This window comes from Pantherophis guttatus, chromosome 1 (assembly GCF_059756535.1).
Source record: "Pantherophis guttatus breed Tessera chromosome 1, ASM5975653v1, whole genome shotgun sequence".
Lineage (NCBI taxonomy): Eukaryota > Metazoa > Chordata > Lepidosauria > Squamata > Colubridae > Pantherophis > Pantherophis guttatus.
This window is the reverse complement of record NC_142063.1, coordinates 168942676-168959412: the sequence shown is the minus strand read 5'-3', so window position 1 is coordinate 168959412 and position 16737 is coordinate 168942676. Positions and strand designations below refer to the sequence as shown.

The 16737-nt window shown below is 41.7% G+C and overlaps 1 protein-coding gene across 4 annotated transcripts in view; it reads left to right on the top strand.

Moving 5' to 3' along the window:
• Positions 1 to 16737, top strand: part of HYCC2 (hyccin PI4KA lipid kinase complex subunit 2) — a 77998-nt gene that overhangs the window by 39173 nt on the left and 22088 nt on the right. For all 4 annotated transcript variants that reach the window (XM_034430522.3, XM_034430478.3, XM_087885025.1 and 1 more), the window contains exons 5-8: positions 8932 to 9111; positions 9835 to 9915; positions 10123 to 10238; positions 13599 to 13694. In XM_034430522.3, the coding sequence (XP_034286413.1) occupies positions 8932 to 9111; positions 9835 to 9915; positions 10123 to 10238; positions 13599 to 13694 (473 nt within the window). The remainder of the gene's footprint in view (positions 1 to 8931; positions 9112 to 9834; positions 9916 to 10122; positions 10239 to 13598; positions 13695 to 16737) is intronic.

The window sequence follows — 16737 nt, the reverse complement described above, 5'->3', positions numbered from 1 at the left end:
AAGGCCAGCGCCAACCTTTCATCCTCTGCTCCCCAGGCCCTTGCAGCTCCCGGGGATCTTGATCGCCCTGCTACTTCGGATCAGGTATCACTTCGTGATTGCCCTGTGACTATTTCCGCCTCGGAGTTGGGGGCTCAGATACCTCAGCTCAACCGGTTGCAGTGGCTCCTGAAGCTTCGCCTGACCCTGCTGCTTTGATCTCTGCTTCCACTCTGCCTCAGGAGGCGATTTCTTACCAACCTATGCCGGATCAATTACAACGGCTCATTGAAGCAGCTGTGCAGAAGTCGCTCTCAGCAGGATTCCGGTCTAGGGCCGGTTCCGTACGCTTTATCTCTTCAGTGTCTCCCATGCGGAACAGTCTGGAGCGGACTTCTCTAGCCAGGGCTCCCGCCTCTCCGACTCGCTCTTCTGCTAGTCATCCTTCTGCTGTGCCTGATGACGATTACAGTGATTCCGGTTTGTCAGATGATGAGAACCTTCCTCCAGATCAACCGACCTTTACAATCTCTGTTTAAGTCCTTGCTCTTCAAGGCCGTAAACACAGCTAATCTGTCTTCTTCTCCCTCGGAACCTGTGGCAGCATCTGCATCAGGGGCATTGGATCCGATGTTTGCTGAACCACCCAGGCCCATCACAGCTGTTCCTGCCCCCCCCCCCCCCGCTGTTTTTGGATGTCGTCAAGCAACAGTGGGCATTGCTGGGATCTGCGTCTCTTCCTTCGTCTAACGACCGGAGTAAATTTAACGTAGCTTCGGACTTGGACTCTCTCCTCAAAGTTCCTTCTGTTGACGCTCCGATTGCTGCTTTGTTGCCAAACGCCAATGTTCCGGGCGAGCCCAATGAAGGCCTACGACCTGACGAGAGGCGCTCTGATTTAGTTCTTCAGAGAGCACACCTAGGTTCCGCATGGGCCATCCGGGCTTCTACTACAGCATCCTTCTTCAACCGGGCCACGCTACTTTGGTTGCGGCAACTACATGATAAGTTACCTCCCAAAGATACGCGCACGAGGCAGGAACTGAACAAGATTGTGGCAGCGATCCAATTCTCGGCGGACTCTACCCTTTCGGCCGCCCACTTTGCTGCCAAGTCCCTGGCCTCCTCTGTTGCTGCCCGTCGTTTAGTCTGGCTTCGCCACTGGCAGGTGGATGCCAGGCACAAATGGCGCCTGGCTTCGGTTCCTTTCGGGGAGGTCTCGCCTGTTTGGTGACGCTTTAGAACCGTTTCTTACCGAGACTAGGGACAAGAAGAAGGTGTTAGCGGCAGTCTTTTGCAGAGGGGAATCCCGCTTCTCTCCGTATGCCTCGCGGCCCCAGTTTCAAGGTGCTGATGGGGGGGGGTCCTCCTCATTTGCCTCGTCTCGGCCGAACAATAATTCTGGCAGGCAACGAGGCTCCCAGGATAGGCCCCTTCGGGGCAAGTCCTTTGGCTTCAAATGGCCCTTTCGGGAGGGAGGAGGTCGTTTCATCCGACGCCGGCGCTGATTGCATTCCTTTTCCTCCCATAGGCGGCAGATTGGCCCTCTTTGCCGCCATTTGGGAGCAGTCCACTCCTGACAAATGGGTCCAGGCCACCTTACGATCAGGGCTGGCCATTGAATTTGTTTTCACCCCTCCAAATACCTTTCTCTGCTGTCCGCTTTCCTGTAATATCGAAAAGAGGTCCCTTATGGACTCTGTGGTTCAGCATCTCCTGGCTATCAGGGCTATCCAACAGGTACCCCCTGGTCAAGAGGGTAGGGTTTTTATTCCCGGGTCTTCCTGGTCCCTAAGTCTTCGGGGGGGTGGAGACCCATTTTGGACCTAAAACGGTTGAACAGGTATGTGGTGTACCGTAAATTTAAAATGCAATCTTTGAAAACTATTCTAGACGGTGTCTGGAGGGGTGATCTCTCTTCTATAGACCTTACGGAGGCCTACTTACACATCCCTATCCTCCCTTCCCATAGACAGTTTTTGAGGTTTTGTTACGTGGGGTACATTACCAGTACAGGGCTTTATCCTTTGGCCTGTCCTCCGCATCCCATACTTTTACTAAGGTTTTGGCCGCCTTGGTGGCCTTTCTTCGGCTCCGTTCCGTTAGACTTTTGTGTTATCTTGATGATATCCTTGTGTTGTCTCCTTCTATTCAGCAAGCTGCCCTAGATGTCTGGCTTACCCTGGAAACCTTGGCGGTTCATGGCTTTTCCATTAATTTGGAAAAGAGCCATCTATCTCCCTCTACTAGTCTCGTCCATTTAGGGGCACTAATTGATTCAGTTCAGGGCAAAGTTTTTCTCTCTCCCGAGAGACAGGATAGTCTGCGGCAATTGATCTCCAAGATTGAAGGGTGTCCTGTTGCTTCGCCCCATGTTTTATCTCAACTTTGGGGAAGATGATTTCGGCCATATCTATAGTTCCCTGGGCGCAGCTGCACCCCCGGGAACTCCAATGGTTTCTCTTACCCTTGCAGAAGGCAGGCAGACGCACGTCAGCCAGGCTGATTCCTGTTCCTCCTTCGGTGCACAGGTCCCTCCGTTGGTGGCATTCTCCAGCTCTCTCAGCGGGTTGTTTCTTTCTCGAGCCCCAGAGGGTGGTGGTGACGTCGGATGTCAGCCTCCACGGCTGGAGGGCCCATTGCCAGGGTCAGCTGGCTCAAGGGACGTGGACCACCGCGGAGTCTCATCGCCCGATCAATTGGCTGGAGCTACAAGCGGTCTTCCTCGCACTCCGGGCGTTTCGTCATCTTGTCTCAGGTGCCCATGTGCTCGTCCTGACGGACAATGTTACCGCCAAAGCGCATCTGAACAGGTTAGGGGGCACCAGGTCGAGATCTCTGTTAACTGTAGCAATGAAGTTGGGACTATGGGCAGAGCGCCACCTTTGCTCTGTTCGGGTGGAACACATATCCGGCGTGGACAACTCTCAGGTGGATTGACTGAGCCAGCGGCAGGTGGACAATGTGGAGTGGCGTTTTCATCCGCGGATATTTCAAGATCTAGCTCTTCGGTTCGGCTCTCCAGTTGTCGACCTCGGTTCTTTGCCCGGAACCTCAGGCAGAGGGCATCGACGCTCTACGAATCCTGTGGCCAACGGGTCTCCTGTACGCTTTTCCCCCGACGTCCCTCTTTCCCAGAGTTATCCACAAGATTATGATAGAACGGGCGGAGGTGATCCTTGTGGCTCCTCATTGGCCCCGGAGGCCCTGGTTTGCAGACCTTGTGTCAGCGTCTCACTGCTGACATAGAAAGGGAGATAAGCCCTGGACTTTTGCCTGCTAAATCCCTTTGAAGCTCGGTCTCCGTGGAAATGAAGAGGGGGGGGAACATTCCTGTGAAATGACGAGACAAGAAGTCAGGAGAGTGCCTTGGAAGATAGCCAATGAGAAGCAGAGAATTGGGGATTGGAAAGGGAGGGATTGGGGGGCAAAAGGTCAGTCTTGTCCGCACGAGTCATGATCCGGTTGCTATACTCGAATAAAGAGAAGATTTCCTTAAAGATTGGCAGTTTGGAAATTCATTGATTTTGAGATAGCATCGAAATCTGACATCTTGTCTCCCTCTCGGTGGCTCCCTCTTGGCACATATCCCTCAGGGACGACGTTCTCACACAGGGCGCCCTGACTCACCCGGTCCCTCAATCTAACCATTTGGAGGTTGAGCGGAGCTCTTTGAGGGCTGCGGACATTCCAGTGGACGTCATTCGGAGATTACAGTCTTCCTGCCGTCCATCTACGGACCGCATTTATTCTGCCACCTGGCGGACCTTCTGTTCCTGGTGTTCCCTGCACGGTGTGCCCTCTCTTCAACCATCCATTGTGAACATCCTGGTCTTTCTACAGGACGGACTGGCCCAAGGACTCTCTCCTAACACCTTACTCAGACAGGTTGCCGTGCTGTCTTCTGTACTTACCTGTGGGTCTCTGTCATCCTTGTCGCAGCATCCTCTGATCCGTTGCTTTCTCTGTGGCGCCACAAACTTGTGTCCTCCAGTGCTGCATAGATACCCTACCTGGGATCTTCCACTGGTGTTGGAATCGCTTATGGGCCCCCCATATGAACCTTTGCGGACTACTAGTCTCAGGCTTCTCTCGTGCAAGGTCTCTTTCTTGGTAGCCATAACCTCGGCTTGCTGAATTTCGGAAATTGCGGCTCTGTCCACTCGTTTGGATCTTTGTGTGTTCCACGAGGATCGCGTGGTCCTCCGCTTGGACCCTACCTTCATGCCGAAGGTCAATTTTGTTTTCCACTGTTCGCAAGAACTTATACTTCCTAATTTTTGTCCTCAGTCTTCTCATCCTCGGGAACGACGTTGGCACTCCTTGGATTTTAGGCGAGCGCTACGGATCTACCTTAAGAGGACAGCTCCCTTCCGCCGATTAGAGTTGCTGTTTGTATCCTTCTTACCTATTTCCCAGGGATGCAAGGTTTCGTCGTCTACCATTGGTCGCTGGATTCGACAGACTATCGCTACGGCCTATGACCTTCGCTCACTCCCACGACCTTTCCGGTTGACTGCACATTCCACCCGCAGTGCAGCTACGTCAGCAGCATGGGTTACCCAGGCTCCGTTGTTTGAGATCTGCAGGGCAGCTACATGGACCTCTCCTGTCCCTTTCATACAACACTATAAACTGGACAAGTTTGCATCGGCAGAGGCCGTGTTTGGACGGCAGGTGCTGCAGAGGGTGATTGCCGGGGAGGGTGTTTCGGACCAGCCTGGTTTCTCCCCCTGGTTTAGCGACTGTGAACTTGGGTATGTCCCATCCTTGCTGCTGTCTCCACTCTCAATGGAGAAGGGGCATTGGTATTACCTGAGATGCTCCTTCTCGTTGAGTGGAGTCAGCAGCCAGACCCTCCCATTGCCAGTCTGGTCTTTGTATCTTTCTGCTACCTGTACCTTCCTGTTGCTCATCTCTATTTCCACACACCGAGTCTGTTACTTCAAGTCTTCGCCAAAAGCTGGTCTGCCTGGCAACAAGGGCGGGACTTAGCAAGATTGACAGACTCAGTCCTTTAAGCTGATTGGGTGGGTACATCCCATCCTGGCTGCTGTCTCCACTCAACGAGAAGGAGCGTCTCAGGTAGGACCAACACCCCTTTGTTTCCATCTATTCTCTGTTGTTCTATTTCGTTTGTCTTCACCAGGAGAATGTCTTCAAGTTAAATATATTTCAAATATATTTGAAATATTTAATTGTACTCAGATTTGTTGCTTGAATAAGATGGAGTAAAATATTAAAGTTTTTGCATTGTAGAAAGTTTGATGCAGATGGGACTATTGTGCTGGAGCTGATTATTAAATTTTCTGGATCGTTGAGAGCAGAGCTGAGAGAGAGCATGCTGATCAGCCTTTTGACAACTAGCTGCATGACAATGGTTGTTTTACCAGTTTACTGCTGGCAGGAACAAAGACTTTACTTGTATGTTCAGGTTAAATAAGCATGATTATTTTTGGTTTCTTAATCGGTTATTTGAAAGAGAGCCTATGTGGTAGAGAGTTTAGGGTGGTGAAGTAGGATCAGAAAGTCCCAAGCTAAGCCATGGAAACTCACTGCATGTTTGTTAGGTAGTTGCTCTCTTTCAACCCAAGCTATCTCAGAAATGCTGTGAATGCCATTTTGAGCTCCTGGGAGAAAGGTACGATAAAAGAAAGAAACTTGATAGGAAGATTATTAAAAGGATTATATTTTTGTGTTTGTAAGAGATTAAATAGAATATGAACCAAGCATTTAAATATTCTTTCCAAGGGGTGTTTGAAAATAAGAAAGATTAGAAAAATTATGTGAACGGATGGAAATTTGTCATTAGATTATGGAACCTGCAAGAATATTATTTCAGAATAGCTGTGGAAAATATGCACATGGCCTTTGGCACATTTTTAAAGGCAAAATGCAACTTCCCCTTCCTAAGCATGTGTTTAGGATGCTTGGAAAATTGAACTGTAATTCTCTTGGTCAAAGGTTCTCAAAGAGTCAAGCATGACCACTTGGGTGTGGTGTGCAACCTTTAGGTTACATGGCATGACAGTAAGCTAGCTCAAAAACATACAAAAGAGGTGGAGAGGATGCTTATTGGATTTGTTGATGACAAAATTGGGTGAGATAGCTGATATTGTGAAAACAGGATCCAAATTTTGGTTAGTTTTTTATTATATAATCTTTGGCAGTGTAGAACAGGGGTGTCAAACTCAATTTCATTGAGGGCCGCATCAGGGTTGTGTTTGACCTTGGAGGGTTGGGGGTGTGGCCAGGTGGGCATGGCCAGGGTGGGCGTGACAGCAGTCAGCCTCCTGCAGCACTCTGCTAGCCAAAACAGGGCGTGGGGGTTAATTACAAAATGTGGGACATCAAAATTTGTGACATCCAGATCCAGCAAGAAGGGGGTGTGACCTGCACAGAAAATACACTTTTGTTTTGTTATATATCCTCAAAGTCAGGTGTACACTAGATGTAGACTGACTTTTAGCTACACACCTTCCCAGCAAACAGCAAATTTTGAAGCTCCAAATAAAGAGGGTTCATTTTATGATGAATAGCCAGAGTTTGCATGTTGGAGGTTCCTAAAGGAATGCTGGGAAACTGTATTTTAAAGAACTTTTGAGGGAGGGGTGCAGAATAGCCCTTCTCTCCCTGAGGCTGTAGAGACTAGAGACTCAGCACCAATCAAAACTTTTTGTGAAGCAACTGATCAACACTGATGGGGTAAGCCACTAGTACATGAAAATAAGAGCAAACTCCACTCCCTTCTAGTACTGATGATGTTACCTAGTTTGGTAATGAAACATCTGCAAGAAAACCATCAAGCTCAGAGAGCATCAAGGACCCCAAATTCAACCCTGAGCTACAAATATTCTCTTCTATCGATAAACACTTTTTGGTTACTCAGAGCCTGCCTTATATGAGATTGCTCCCAGTGGATTTCATTCTAAATTTTGATATGATTTCTGTAAATAAGGAATGTAGAATTATAATGGCTGAGTATTTTATCCTTCATACATCAAAAAAATACAAAGCTAAGGGATAAACAAATAAAAAACAGATTTGAAAAAAGAAAAGGCTCAAGAAAGAAAAAGAGTGAAAGTGTAAGAAAAAAAGAGGAAAAGAAGGAAAACCCGAAAAAGAATGACTTCCAACTTTCTTTGATATAGATATGAGTAAAAAATATATCAAACTCTTACTCTAAGATTAACATTTGTCTACATTATTTCCATAATTCCATATCTAATCATCAAAGCCCCAGATCAACTTTTAATTTCAGTTTCTCACAAAAAGTCCAGTAATGGTTCATATTGCTTTAATCAATATTTGTTAAGGAAACCACAACTGATTTATTTAATTGCACCAAACACTAAATAAAACAGGAATGGAAAATCCTAAACTCTAATGTAGACCCATGCTTCTCAACTTTAGCAACTTTAAGGTGCATGGACTTCAATTCCCAGAATTCCCCAGGCAGCATGAAGTTCTCCATCTTAAACTTGCCAAGACTGAAAAACGCTGATCTACAGATAGGGATTTTTCCATTCCTCTTTTACTTACTTACTTATGAGCAATCATAATGCAAAATCCTCACTTCCACCCCATCCCAGAGCAACCACCATTTCCTCACTAATCTGCTTTCCAGCTCCATTCTCCTGCATGTAGGGCAACAAAAGAAGACCACATGACTACCAGTTAAAAAAAATGCAAACTTTTTTTTACTGGTAGTCACAGGCAATGGGGGAGCCACGTGCTTCCCATTTTCACTACCAGAGGCACCGTGGGCCGGTCCTTTGCTATTTCCAGGCCAGCTCCACGGGCTGGATCTAAGCACCCTTGGTGTAGAAGAAACAGAGAAGTACTCTGTTCAGAGAAGTAAGCTGAAGAGACTGAAATTTAATAGACAGATGCAGAATTCTTTAATTAATGGAGATACTTGGCTTAATAATAATATTCTGAAGTCTTAGCATTATAGCTTACTATAAACTATATAGGCAGAAGCAAACTATATAAATGGTATAATCAGTCTGTCAGGTCCAAAGCCAAAACTGATAGTGAAATCCAATCGAGTCAGCCCTTTATTGTGTACATCTAGTGGACAGAATCTTGCAAAACTAAAGCTATAACCTCCTAACCTACTAGATATATCCTGAGAGATTCTAAGGTATGGTTACCCTGAAATTCTTCCCTCCTTCAACATCCAATTGACAATGTGCAGTTTCTTAATCTGAGCCTCCCTTTGATTAAATTTACTCCCTTCTTCCTGGGAAATCTCTTTGTTGCTAAAACTCCTATCCATTAATTCTTCATGTGCACATTCCATCACAGAGACAACAGTGTGGCATGACTGTAAAAGAAAGGAAGCCACTATTTTAGAATTCTTCATCAGAAGTATAGTTTCAAAAGCACTGAAAACAGTGGTCCTATTCTAATTTACATTGGCCAGATCAGTCCTATCTACACTTTTAGCCATACTGGAAGAGATCAGAAAAAGGGATGATGATGATGATGATGGACCAGAAATTAAATCTTGTAAGTAGGGAAATGCTATGTTTAGCTTTGAGAAGACAAGACGTGAGGTTACAGGATGTGCTAGAATAGTTCAGATACCTGAAAGGATGTAATGCAGTAGTTGGTCAGGATCTGTCATTCCATGGTTGAAGACATCAAATAAAAGACTTCATAAAAGAAGACTATTTGACGTGAAAGGTTGGCAAAACATGCTCATTATAAGAGCAGTTCAACAGTAAAATCACTTACTAAGATTGATAGATCATCTTTCATTAGATATGTTCAGGAGAAACAGCATGGCTCTCTGTGTGGGATGCTTTAATTTAGATTTCTACACTTACTAATGGTTGAATTTGATGTCCTAAATGATCCTTTCCATCTCTATGATTCTTTTGGCAATGTGCCATTGTTAACATTGATATCAGTGAATAAACCACAACAATAATTTGTCTCCTCCAGTTTCTGGAACCTGTCTGCCACCAACTCTTTGAACTTTATCGTAGTTCTGAGGTTCGTCTCAAAAGATTCACGTTACAGTTCTTGCCAGAACTCATATGGGTTTATTTGCGTCTTACTGTCAGCAAAGATAGGCAGAGCAATGGTTGCATCGAAGCCCTACTTCTAGGAATTTACAACTTGGTAAGTAAGACTACAATGAAAACGTACTGACCTTCTGAATCAATGCAACTCAAAAGGTAGACAGGCCATAGGCCATAGGCCATAGTAAAGAATCCTCTAAAATCTCATAGTAACTATTTGACAGCAGCCTACAAAAGATAGAGTATAATTTCTTGTTGATTTTCAGGATTAAGCAAAGCAGGAAGATAATTAGGCTAGGCTTTAGACTTCTCAGGAATAAATAAAACAGAATGTTCCTTATGAGCACTGCTGCCTGAAAAATCCCAGGCCTTTGTATGATGTCTTCTTCAGCAAGGCCTATTTGTCTCTCTGTGATAATGTTTAATATCTCATGGACAGTTCTCTTTTCTGACAGTTGTTTGGATTGCCAGATTGGTTCTGATGAGTTTCCAAAGAATATTACTTTGCCTGTTAATTTACCACTGTTTTTATGTGATTTATATGTTGTTTCCTGTAAGTCACTTTATTTAGTTTTTAAAATATAAAGACAAAATAAAGTCTTGAATAAATACAGAGTTTGCAAGACTTTTGAGCAAAAGCAAAAAGGTTCTTGCCAATGAAATTGTGGAAAGCCCTCTGCTCTACAAATTGTAGCCTATTGCTAAAAACAAAGTCTTCGTCTTCCATTAAAAGAGTATTCTTTTACTTCATGGATGTTTATTTTGCTGGCATTAAAATGACATAATTATACATATTAACTTTCCAAATGTTTTTATATTATAGGAAATTGCTGACAAAGATGGGAATAATAAAATTTTATCTTTTACTATCCCTTCCTTATCAAAACCTTCAATTTACCATGAGGTAAGAATACAATCATATTCCTAGACTTCTTATAAGAAAGTAGGTTGAGCGTAACAGTTGTTTCTAAAAGAAAGCTGTCATCTGATGATATTAAATTGGAGTTTCTATACTTTGTATAATAATTAGACCTTCCTTCTTGTTAGACTTCATTTGTGGGATCTTGAAATTATCCCTAAATAATATTGTCACCATTTTATAATTCCTAAGCCATCTACAATTGGATCCATGGCTTTGACTGAGGGAGCCCTGTGTCAGCACGACCTCATCAGAGTAGTTTATAGTGACCTTCACCCTCAAAGAGAAACATTCACTGCACAAAACAGGTAAGCAAGTGATGTAGTAGATCTTACCATAACAGTCCAAATATCTTAAAAGAAAAATGCTCCTTGACTTTGAAATGTAAGATAATTGAATAGAGCAGAAAATATTAGATTTGTCTGTTAGGTAGATTCTAATGGGTGCCTTCCAATATATAAGTTTTGAAGACTTTTTAATAATCTGAAGCTATCGGCACTTTTGAAATAGTCATGTTCTTGTTAAACTAAGGTTTCTATTTTGTAAATCATTGTGAATTCATTAACTGAACTTAAATTGTATTATTTTTGTTTCTATTTGTATGAAGGAACTGGAGATTATTTGTGTTTTACTTTAATAATTTTTGCAATTTTGGCCAGAGACAGATAACAGAAAAATATAGATTGCAAATGGTAAGGCAGGACAAAGAAGTAAAGAGATAATGAAGTAAAATAAATCAACAAAAGATAAGCTGAAGAGTTAAAAATATAGGACATTTAATATGTAGTACCAGAGAACTCTAAACCATTAATCTCCTGATAGCACTATTAGTTGCAAGAACCTGAATACCATCCTAAATACTCCAGGAGGCACATCAGCTAAATGAAAGTAAGTTTTCTCTTCAGCACATCAGTCAGAACAATTTATATAGTGTGTGTGTGGGGGGTTATTAGTTTGTGTACCAAACAATGTAAAAAGGGCAGGGTAATTAAATGTTAGTAATGAACTCAATATCCCACATTTGACAGGGGCATAGTACACTTTGTACTAAGGATTTTTCCCTGTATTACCACAGAAAGTAGAGAATTAAATCAACCCAAAGAAAAGCTCTTTAATCAGAATAATTTGAATGTTCACTTCTGCACATCCCAGTTTAAAAAGGACTTTGATTAAATTGGAGCATGTCCAGAGAAGAACTGTCAAGAAGGTGAAAGAATTGAAAACCAAGTCCTCGGAAGAACAGTTAAAAGACCTACATTCATGTTTAGTTTGCAGAAGAGAAGTTGAGAAGAAATGTGATAACTGTCTTCAAATATCTGAAGGGTTGATTGTACAGGGTTTGGACTTATTCTCAGTTGTTCCAGAAGATAAGACTATAACTAATAGGATGAAATTTTCAGGATGTAGATACAGATTAGACATTAGGAAAACATCTTGAGAGTAAGAGCTGTAAGCTGAAACATGATCTACCACCTGGGCCAGCTCCATAATTGAAAGGAAAACTGCCTAATCACTTTGAAGATTGATATGAACGGCACACCATTTCAATTTTGTATTGGCCGTAATGAGTTTAAAAAGCCCTGTGAGGTTATGCTCCCTCTGGTCTTCCTCAGTATTTTACTTCCAAGCTGAGAGAAAGTAATCCAAGATTTTGTTTGTCTTAGAGTAAGTGATGGTAAGTCTTTCTTCTCCACCAAATACCATGAGGGCCTTGCATCTACCACTTGAGTTGTGGAGAAAATAACTATTTCATCAAAGTAAAAGAACTGAGATTAAATTATTCCCATTTTGGGTATAGGAAATTCAGTGGAGAAGTATACAGCTTTGCTTCCTTCCTTTTTGACGCAAAGAGACAACTGAAGTGCATCTGACTTGCATTAATGTTTTCATGTAATTTCATAATCTGAAGCAGTAATCTTTGATCAGTGGAGAAGGTTGTCGGGTTCACCCAAAGTCTATCCCCAGAGATTGAATTAAATGAAGAAAGACAGTATGTAAGGCCCCTCTTGGCTGACTCATTATCTTTCCATTAAGTGCTATAACCGTATACAATGACTGAATGTGGATTGTCGTATCCTAGACTAAAACCTGCTTGTTCATCAGCAAAAGCCTATTTCTGGATCAACCAGTCCAACAACTTCAACTTCAGGTGTCTTGTGTACAGTTTGCTAACTATACCTAAGAGACTAAATGACTGATTAAATACCCAGATCAGAATTACTAATTTTTTAAAATAGTTATTAGTTGTAATCCTGATATTTTGGGGTTTGACGAGCATGATTGATATGGGTGAATAAGGATTTATATTTAATAGGCACCTATTCTAGACCAAACAAACCAATAGAGATTAGGTTTCAGTAGTTTACTTCATGAAATTGGAAATTTACCAGCATGGCAGTCAGCATACTTGGGATCACACTTAGTAGCGAAGTCCACAGGCACACAGAAGCTTGCCTGCAATCATTCCAATGCCCAGATGGTTAGTTGGAAAGCAAATCACACACTGCTTTGTTTGTAGGGAAGGTCTGAAGCCAAAGTATTAGCATTTCTGAAAGCAAGGGTTTTGAGGCATAAGTACAAGGAGCCCAGGACGAATTTGTTGCTCCCAACAGAGGTTTGCTACCTAGTGATCACTCTAGTGTAACTTGGAATCCTCATTTTCTAATCATTACACAGCTATTCCATATGACTGCTGGCAGAGTCAGCCTCAAATGTTTGTTTGCCTGTTCCCAATGCTGACATTTATTTGACACACCTGGAGCAGACACCTTGACAGTCTTTCAAGTCTGCTATGACTCTCAGCAGAGATCAGATTCCATCCTGCTGCCTTACTTATTTGAAAATAATATTTGTGGTTGAATATTTAATTGTGCTATTGTATCTTCCAAGACTATTACATCAAATTTAAACAAAGTGAACTCAAAACACTTTGTAAACAAAACACTTTGTTTACATGGGAGCGACATGGCTCTCCCATGTAACACCCCTCCTGCGCGAGCTGCACTGGCTCCCGGTGGTCTACCGGGTGCGCTTCAAGGTTTTGGTTACCACTTTTAAAGCGCTCCATGGCTCAGGACCTGGGTACTTGCGGGACCGCCTACTACCACCAATAGCCTCCCACCGGCTGGTACGCTCTCATAGAGAGGGGCTCCTCCGGGTGCCGTCAGCCAAACAATGTCGACTGGCGGCCCTCAGGGGGAGAGCCTTCTCTGTGGGGGCATCTACTATCTGGAACGAGCTCCCCCCGGAGATACGGAGGATCCTGGATCTGTGCACCTTCCGCCGCGCTCTAAAGACCTTTTCATTTCACCAGGCGGGCCTGGCCTAACTTTCTCCCTCTTTTTAAACAATTTTTAATATTTCAATATTTTTAATATCTTTATACTCAAAGTTTAAATTAGTTTTAAATTGATTTGGATTTTAATCTGTCTGGGCCAAACTATTTAATTCGATTTTATTTCTGCTTTTTAAATTTTGTATGTATGTATTTTATTGTTGGCTGTTCACCGCCCTGAGTCCTTCGGGAGTAGGGCGGTATACAAATCAAATAAAAGTAAAAGTAAAGTAAAGTAAAATAGAATTATTTTGTTATTTTTTTAAACCTATCAATAGAATGGTTTTGCAATAGAATATTAACTATTTCAATCTGTTCCACTTTGTCTCGCTAGGTTTGAAGTGCTGAGCTTTCTTATGCTGTGTTATAATTCTGCTATTGTATATATGCCTGCCTCTTCCTATCAGTCGCTTTGCAAGATGGGTTCTAGGTAAGAATGATGTACTTGGTATGGTTGAGAGGAATGTTTTTCATAGGGTTTTTAAAATGATATAAAAAGAAAAAGGTATGGGTTTTACATACATGTGAGACAATATTTGAATACTGATTATTTGTCATAATTTGTCCCTGCTTTTTTTATTAGAGTATGTAAATGTAATGACTTGTTTTATTACAGATGTAGAAACTTAGATTCTTCACATTGTCTCCATTAAATTACGTAAAGAAAAAATAAATTCTCCTAATTTACTGGAAGAAGAAAAAAGGATCATGGTTTCTCATATGTGTGGAACAGAGCTGGGTATTATGGGTGTCATTCAAGAGATATATATGTATGTAACTCGGAGCTTCAGGCTGGTTGCAGACGTACAGTGAAATATGGTTAATGAGATGTAGTAGTGGAGGGTAACATATAAAACATACTTTTCAAAACATGATGATCCCAAATAACAAAACATAGATTATGATGATCATGATGCAAGTTGTGTCCTTTTGTACTAGTGCCACAACATTGAAGATACATATGTACAAGATAGAGTTTTAATGAAGAGTATCTAAAACAGATCTTATGGAGCATCCATTCTTTTCTTTTTAACCTGGTTAGCAATAGAAATAGCTAATATGTCATCTGCTTACTAAGCCTACCTCTAAAGCAGGGGTCTGCAACCCCCAGGTCGTAGATTACTACTGGTCCATAGCCTGTTGAGAACTGGGCCACTCAAGCAGTGGGCGAATGTGCAACACTTTATTTGCGCATGTGTGGGATTAGGTTGCACGCACAAAACCATTCCCGCCACCAGCAGTCTATGGAGCTAAAAAGGTTAGGGACCACTTCTTTTCTTCGAACAGTATTTCTGCTCATTAAGACTTAGTTGCCCTCTGGACCTACTTGTGATTTCCCCTCAATTAACTGAAATATCTCTCTACGTGGAAGAACTTCTTTGACTGTGGTAGTAATTAATTATATAATAAGAGTAATGAATTTTTAAAACATTATTGATAGAATTTGCTATTAATTATTAATACTAATTTATTTATTATTCTATAATCACTCCTTTATTTATATAGATATTAACTATTTTAGGCAACTTCTCCCACTCTTTTTGAAAAAGCCTAATAGATCTTAATCCATCGCTATTGTATAACCTTATTTCTTAAACTGCAAACAACTCTCTATCTCTATTAAATTGATACCTATATCTACATCTATCTTAGATTATATAAGAATAAATTATAGATTATATTTAATGAACTTAATAAGTGTGCAATAGCACGATTGGATGAACATTGAAAATTGATTATTGAAGGGATTGAGTATTTATTAACTTATATTGGTCTGGATTAGATAACTATATTTAACCTACAGTTATTATTGTATTATATCTAGCCTATATTTATATACAACTTTGATTAACAATAGCTGAATGAAATGTTGTGAGTTGATATGGAGATTGGGTAAATCCGCGATTGGATGAATTAGGTGAATCTTATTACTAGAGAGAGAATAGTGGATGATAATTTGGAAGAATATCAAGGTAATTTTGACAAATCAGAAGAGAATCTTAAAAGAAATGACAAGCATTTCTTCGGCAGTATTTAAGGCTGGAAAGAAAACGTCATCTAATCCTGCATTAACAATGTCCTCTCCAGCTCCGCAAAAACCCACTGAGGTGTTAACAAAAGCGGACAAACCAGCAATGTTACCAACCATTCAAGCAATGCAGGTGACTCTATCAACAATTCAAGAAACTATGCTCCTGCTACAAGAAAAGATGACTAATAATCATGTAGAATTAAAAACTGATATCCATTCTATTGACCAGAAAATGAGTGAGATTCAGGAGTCCATTCATAACAATGAGAAAAAGATAAAGAAGGTTGAGACGAGGGTGGAGCAGAATGAAAGGAACCTCGACTCGATCGACCAGAAATTGATGGCACAGAATAGGGAGTTGGAAGACTCTATTATCCAGCTTGAGATGGACCGGGCAGCTTTCTACCTTCATTTTCAAAACGTGATAGAGGACAAAGACGAAGATTTCGGAAATGTTATGGTGGGCTTAATAGCTGGAATACTACAAGAGGACAAAGATGATATTATAAAAGAGTTGGATGAAATTTACAGGGTGCAAACCAACTATGCCAGGAGGAATAAACTCCCTCGAGAAGTCCATGTCAGATTTGCCCGGAAGAAAGTGAAAGATATGCTATACAATATAGTAAGAGAAGAACCTATAAGTTTCAAAGGCAAAGAGGTAATAGTATTGAAGCAAGTTCCAAAGAGGGTTCGAGATCTGAGAAGGGACTATAGGTTCTTGGCGATACAGTTAAACAAGAGAAGTATCCCCTTCAGATGGATTTTACCAGAGGGGATGCTCATCACCTGGCAAGAGAAAAGAATTAAGATTGACAGTCTTGTCTCCGCACAAGAACTTTTGGATCAGCTGAGGGGTGTGGAGGAAGACCAAAGTAGTAAGGAGGAACTGGATATAGCCTCCCAGGAAGAAATTAACGTACAGTTAAGAAAATCCAAAGAAGGTACACCAGAGGAAAAGGAGTTAGAAGAGAAAGAAGTTAAAGAAACCAAAGGAAAGAGACAAAGACCACAAAGAGCCGTAAGGACAAATAAGAACTAGGTAGTTAGTCGGAAAAATGGAGGGTTGGAAATTGCTGTCTGTCAATGTCAATGGTCTAAATAATGGAGGGAAGAGGAAACAAACATTCTCAAAACTAATTAAATATATTTCGGAAATAATATGTTTCCAAGAAGTTCATATAAAGAGAGAGGAGAGGAAATATTTGGAATTTGTGAAATTTGGCAAAACCTTTATCTCTCTAGCAGAGAAAAAAAAGGGGGAGTAGCGTTATATGTAAAGAAAGGAATTGCTGCTGAACTCAAATATTCAGATGATAAAGGGAGACTACTGGCAATTGAAATTAAGAGGGGCAGTATCCCAATTTTAGTAGTAGCTATTTATGCTCCAAATAGGAATTTAGGAGAATTTTATAGGAAATTAAGCCACAAAATAGACGAA